The 7,126-nt window shown below is 35.8% G+C and overlaps 1 protein-coding gene and 1 pseudogene across 1 annotated transcript; both read left to right on the forward strand.

Moving 5' to 3' along the window:
* Positions 1 to 319: 319 nt before the first annotated feature.
* LOC147807019 (uncharacterized) lies at positions 320 to 1,276 on the forward strand (annotated as a pseudogene).
* A 4,093-nt stretch (positions 1,277 to 5,369) lies between these two features.
* LOC107450799 (uncharacterized) lies at positions 5,370 to 5,891 on the forward strand. The gene has a single exon (XM_016066701.1). The coding sequence runs from the start codon at positions 5,370 to 5,372 to the stop codon at positions 5,889 to 5,891; it is 522 nt and encodes a 173-aa protein (XP_015922187.1).
* Positions 5,892 to 7,126: the final 1,235 nt, after the last annotated feature.

Here is a 7,126-nt window from a genome sequence, read left to right on the forward strand (position 1 = left end):
GCATACGGCCGACCAGATCTTTTTTATCACATTTACGTGTAATCCTGGGATGAAATTAAAAATTTGCTGTTATCAAGTCAAACATCGATGCATCACCATGATATCATTGCACGTGTGTTCGAACAAATATTGAAATCTCTGATGAAATTGGTTACACATCACTCGGTATTTGGTGAAACACGATGTTGGCTTTATTCTGTTGAATGGCAAAAACGAGGTTTACCTTGTAGTATTATTATTAATCGATAATTGAATCGATTAATGAGATGATTATAAATTATTTATTATATGTTGGATGACAACAGCTACAGGAAAAAGATAGAACAGAAACGAAAAATAAAATACTTACTTACTAACCTTCTGAATAAGATGTCTTGTATAAAAGCGATGAAACAACACTTCAATGGTGACTATGCGGACGATTTGAATTGATATTAATTATACCCATCAAGAATTTTGTTTAGTTTGATTCTGATCTCAGTTTGAAAAAAAAATCTGGTGACGCCATTCAGACTTCTTTCGCCATGTCTGAGGTAAGTGCTGTACAAATACCACTATATAACAGATCAGATCCTGCTCTTTGGTTTATTATGTGTGAAAGCACGTTTAGATTGGCATCTCCCAAACCTATAACAGAATCCATAACCAAATATAATTACATTGTTTCTCAATTACCGCCAGAGATTGCATCGATTGTACGAGATATTTTAATGAATCCTGATTCTACAGATCCTTACAATAATTTAAAAACAGAATTAATTGTTAGATCAGGCGAGTCATCGCAACAAGAAATTCGCCAACTTTTGTCTGGTGAAGAACTGGGTAACAGGAAGCCTTCCGAACTATTAAGGATTATGAAACGTCGTGCAGAAACATTAAAAGTCCCTGAAAAGCTTATGTTAGAATTATTTTTGCAGCGTTTGCCAACATCAGTACAAACGATTTTAGCAGCTGTTTCAGATTTAACTTTAGAAAAAGCAGCCGACATTTCCGATAAGATATTAGAAGTCACGCCAGTTCCCATGGAAACCCACTCTATAACTGAAAACGATTCAAATTCAATGGAAGAGAAATTACTTCGCCAAATAAAAAAATTAAATGAAAGAATTGACAAACTTGAAATTTCTCGCTCTCGTTCTCCTTGAACAGAAGTAATAGTGTTAAAAAACGAGATTCATCTGTTTGCTGGTACCATCGCAATTTTGGAAACAAATGTAAACCAGAAAAATGCGTTATGCCTTGTAAGTTTCGGGAAAACGGAGTTGGCGAAGAATAAACGCGACATGTTCTTTGCCACAAACATCGCGTCGCCTGTTCATTCGAGACCGGACAACAAACTTATCATTTCTGGTCGATACTGGATCCGACGTGTCCATTCTCACGGCAAATTATATTCAAAAAAGAAATAATCCTCTGCAAACAGTTTTCGCTGCTAATTCTACACCAATTAATGTTTATCGACAAAAAAACACTTTCTTTAGATTTCGGATTAAGACGAATTTTTTCTTGGTCATTTTTTATTGCTAATATTACGACGCAAATTTTAGGTGCCGATTTCCTTCACTCTTTTGCCTTAGTGCCAGATTTACGCAATAAATGTCTAAGAGATTTGACGACTAAATTTAAAACAAAAGGTCACGTTAAGGAAACAATTTTGCATTCAGTTAAAACAATATCAGGTGATTCCGTGATTCATTCACTTTTAGCAGAATTTCCCTCAATTACTAAATTACCGGAACCCAATCAACCCGTAAAACATAACACCCTTCATTTTATAAATACGGTAGGTCCTCCAGTAGTAGCAAGACCTCGCAGATTAGCTCCGGATAGACTAAAAATTGCAAAATCAGAATTTAAAAAAATGATGGAATTAGGGCACATAAGACCATCTAGAAGTAATTATGCATCCCCACTTCACATGGTCCCAAAAAAGGGAACGCTGGAGTGGAGGCCAGTTGGTGATTTTAGGGCACTAAATGCACAAACAGTGAAGGAAAAATATCCCATTCCTTGTGTAGCTGATTTCACATCTGAACTGCATGGCGCCAAAATTTTCAGTCACATTGACTTAGTAAAGGCCTATCACCAGATTCCAATTAACCCTGATGACATTCATAAAACGGCCATTTGTACACCTTTTGGACTATTCGAAAGTACACGCATGCAGTTCGGACTGTGCAACGCAGCAGCTACATTCCAAAGATTTATTGACGAAGTCACTAGAGATTTGCCTAATATTTATGCATTTGTCGACGACATATTAATCGCGTCTAAAAATCATAGTGAACATATACAAAACCTTAAGAATTTATTTGCAAGATTAGAACAATATGGTCTTTGTATCAATGTTGAAAAATGTACATTCAGTAAAAATTCTTTAAATTTCTTAGGCTTTAAATTAACAGAATTAGGAATCGAACCTCTACCCGATCGCGTAAAATGCATATTAGAATTCCCTCAACCTTCCAATTTAACACAACTTCGCAGATTTTTAGGCATGTTTAATTTCTATCGCAGATTTATCCCAAAAGCCGCTGATATCCTTAATCCTTTAATACAATTTTTAGAAGGAAATAAAAAGAAAAATCATTCTAAGGTCAAAAATGAGCCATTAAAATGGAATGAAAACGCAGAAAAATCCTTCTTAAAGGCAAAGGAAGCAATCGCGCAGGCAACCCTCTTAAAACACCCTATTCCTGGTGCAAACTTAAGCTTATGGGTCGACGCATCGGATTTTGCAATAGGGGGTTCATTAATGCAACTTTCAGAGGGGAAATGGGAGCCTTTAGCTTTTTACTCGATGAAATTAAATAATTCTCAAAAAAATGGTCAACCTATGACCGCGAGTTATTTTCTATTTATTCGGCAATAAAAAAATTCAAACACATGTTAGAAGGCAGAGAATTTCAAATATATACTGATCAAAAACCACTAATCTATGCATTCAAACAAAATCCGGATAAATGTTCCCCAAGACAACTGCGCCATTTAGATTTTATATCTCAATATTCAATTGACCTTAGACATGTACAGGGACCCGAAAATATAGTAACCGACACACTTTCGCGTATAGAATTAGATTCAATTACTAAATCGAATTTTCTGAATTTTCACGATCTGGCGAAGGCTCAACAAACTGATGCAGAAATTCAAGATATTATTCAAAATAAAAATTCTTCTCTTCATCTTGAACTCAAACCATGTCAAAATACAGACATTGACTTAATATGCGACAATTCAAATGGTTCTCCACGCCCATTCATTCCGACAACATTTCGAAGACAAATTTTCGAGCACTTGCATGGCATATCACATCCTGGTATTACAGCTACTACTAAGCTCATCTGTGCCAGATATGTTTGGCCAAATATGAAGAAAAACATAAAAGAATGGGTGAAATGCTGCGAACCTTGTCAGCGTTCTAAAATTCAAAGACACACCAAAGCTCCTCTAGGAACATTCAGCTTACCTGATGCTCGATTTCAACAAATACACGTCGACATTGTAGGCCCGTTACCTTCATCTGATGGTTACCGCTACTTATTAACAATGATCGATAGATTTTCAAGATGGCCAGAAGCCATACCGATTGTGGACATGCAAGCCAAAACCATCTGTCGTGCAATTTTCCACACTTGGATATCTCGATTTGGATGCCCTTCGATAATTACAACAGATCAAGGTTCTCAGATGCGATCATCTTTATATCGTGAGTTTTCCGGAATGTTAGGAACAAGCCGAATTCGTACGACAGCATACCATCCCATTTCAAATGGCATTGTGGAAAGATTTCATCGCCACTTAAAATCATCAATAAAAGCGCATGAAAACTCACAGTGGACAGAAGTACTTCCAGCAGTCCTTTTAGGAATCCGTACTGCTGTAAAGGAGGATATCAACGCATCGTGTGCCGAACTGGTATACGGAACAACTCTTCAACTTCCAAGCGACATGCTAGAAACATCCATCATTCCACCATGTGAGGATATTTTTGTTGATCGTCTTAGAAACACCATGCGTGAATTGAATCCAATTGCAACATCTGCTCATGGACGAACTACATTTTACGTTAATCCCTCACTAAGCACTTGTTCTCACGTGTTTTTAAGAGTGGATTGTGTAAAACCTCCCTTATGTCAATCCTATACAGGTCCACATAAGGTTTTGAAGCGATCAGCTAAAAACCTTACAATTCAACTAAATGGCAGGCAATCTACTGTGTCCATAGACCGTGTAAAGCCAGCATATTTGATTCCTACTACAGAGAAGGTTGAATCAAACTTACGGGTTGTAAAACCTGGAATTTCCAAATCCTTACAAACAGAAAAAAATCATTCTCCCAAGGAACCCGACAAAATTGTGACTAGGTCTGGAAGACATGTACACTTTCCAGCAAAACTGGCAACTTATGTTAGTTATTAACATTATTAGCTAAGCAAGGTTGTTTAGTATAAAATATTATTTTCAATGATGTAAATAGAGTAATATTCAAAATTTTATGTAAAATATTATGTCGTTTCAGAGTATAATTCACACTGGGGGGATACTCTGTAGTATTATTACTAATCGATAATTGAATCGATTAATGAGATGATTATAAATTATTTATTATATGTTGGATGACAACAGCTAAAGGAAAAAGATAGAACAGAAACGAAAAATAAAATACTTACTTACTAACCTTCTGAATAAGATGTCTTGTATAAAAGCGATGAAACAACACTTCAACCTCATGCGCATATTTTGAACAGAATTGATGAAATCATCTCTGCAGAAATACCAGACATTGAAATTAATAAAGACTTGCACGATATTGTCTCGAAAAATATGATTCACGGTCCATGTGGCTCCCAAAATAATAATTCACCTTGCATGTCAGATGGAAAGTGCACAAAGCGGTATCCTAGAGACTTACTTGCTGAAACTATTTCAGGCAATGATGGATATCCACTCTATCTACGACGATCTACCGAAGATGGTGGAAAATCCATTAAACTAAAACTACTCAACAATACTATTGATGTCGATAATCGTTGGGTAGTACCATATTCTCCATTACTACTAAAAACGTATAACGCACACATAAATGTTGAGTACTGCAATTCAGTGAAAGCTATAAAATATATTTGCAAATAAGTGAACAAAGGAAGCGATATGGCAGTGTATGCAGTGGAAAATACAACTGCTTCTAACGATGAAGTCACCCAATATCAACTGGGACGCTACATAAGTAGCAATGAGTCTGTATGGCGTATTTTATGATTTTCCATTCATGAGCGATATCCAACCGATGTTCCTTTGGCAGTACATCTTGAAAATGGACAGCGAGTGTATTTTACATCAGAAAATGTACGTGAAATGCAAGAGCAATGTCACCACCGCCAACAACATTAACTGAATTTTTCGCATTATGTAGAAATGATACCTTTGCAAGGACGCTACTGTACTCTGAAGTACCAACTTATTTTACTTGGAATACATCATCAAGAAAATTTCAGCGTCGTAAACAAGGTAGAGCAGTACAAGGTCATCTAAATTTATATTCCACAGATGCATTGGGTCGTCTGTACACTGTACATCCAAATAATGCAGAATGCTTTTACCTGAGATTATTATTAATCAATGTTCGGGGACCAACATCTTTCCAAGAATTAAAAACAGTCAATGGCCATGTGTGTGCTACATTTCGCGAGGCTTGCCAGAAATTAAGTCTCTTAGAGAACGATGCTCATTGGAATATTTCACTCGCTGATGCTTCTAATACAGCTCAACCACCACAGATACGTACACTATTTTCCATCATACTAACTACATGTTTTCCGGCTAATTCAGAGGATCTTTGGGAAAAATATAAAGACTATATGACATTTTACATTGCATGCGTAGAATAAATGCTGATCCCAACATTCAGTTTACATCAAATATATACAATGAAGCATTGATTTTAATTGAGAATGTGTGTTTGACAATAGCCAACGAATCACTGACAGAATTTGGAATGATTGCCCCAAATGGATCTGGTAATGACATTTTCGATCGTGATATACAACGAGAAACGCACTTCGATGTTAATGAATTACAAACATTTGTTCAAATTAATCTTCTGAAATTGATATTAGAACAACGAACAGCATATGGCACAATTATAAATGCAATATCTAACAAGAGTTGCGGCTTATATTTCTTAGATGCACCTGCAGGTACTGGCAAAACTTTTCTTATTTCAATTATTCTGGCAACTATAAGACCGCAAAATAATATTGCACTTGCTATTGCATCATCTGGTATTGCAGCAACTCTTTTGGACGGTAGTCAAACAGCACATTCAGCATTGAAATTGCCATTAAATGTGCAGGTAATTGAAATTCCAACATGTAATATTAGCAAAGATTCTGGGAGGGGAAAAGTACTAAGATCATGTCAGCTTATAATATGGGATGAATGCACCATGGCACACAAGAAATCATTCGAAGCACTCAATCGCACATTAAAAGATTTGAGAGGATATGAGCAGCTCTTTGGTGGTGCACTCAATTTGCTAGCTGGTGATTTTATACAAACTCTACCAGTCATACCCCGTTCAAAACCAACAGATGAATTGAATGCATGTCTCAAATCATCAGTGTTATGGCGGTATGTGGAGAAAATATCTTTAAAGACCAATATGCGTATTCAATTACAATAAGATCAATCTTCTGAACGATTTACAAAACAATTGTTAGATATTGGGAATGGTAAAATAGAAATGGACCAATCCACACACTGTATTACATTACCAGAAAATTTTTGTCACATTGTAAAATCCACTGATGAATTGATTGCAAAAATTTTTCCAAATTTATTGCAGAATTATAAAAATAATCAATGGGTTAGAGAGCGTGCTATATTGGCAGCCAAAAACATTGATGTGAATTTAATAAACTGCAAAATTCAAAATGAAATACCTGATGAAGAAACAACATATAAATCCATAGATACTGTTGTCAATCAAGATGAATCAGTTAATTATCCAATAGAATTTTTAAATTCATTGGATCTACCAGGAATACCACCGCATATTTTATCTTTGAAAATTGGTTCCCCAATCATCCTTCTACGAAATATAAATCCACCGCGACTATGCAAT

This window comes from Parasteatoda tepidariorum, chromosome 7 (assembly GCF_982258835.1).
Source record: "Parasteatoda tepidariorum strain Cologne lab strain chromosome 7, Ptep-v5.0, whole genome shotgun sequence".
NCBI lineage: Eukaryota > Metazoa > Arthropoda > Arachnida > Araneae > Theridiidae > Parasteatoda > Parasteatoda tepidariorum.

Excerpts from the sequence above, each read along its gene's own strand:
- LOC107450799 (XM_016066701.1), top strand. The coding sequence starts at position 5,370 with ATGTCACCACCGCCAACAACATTAACTGAATTTTTCGCATTATGTAGA.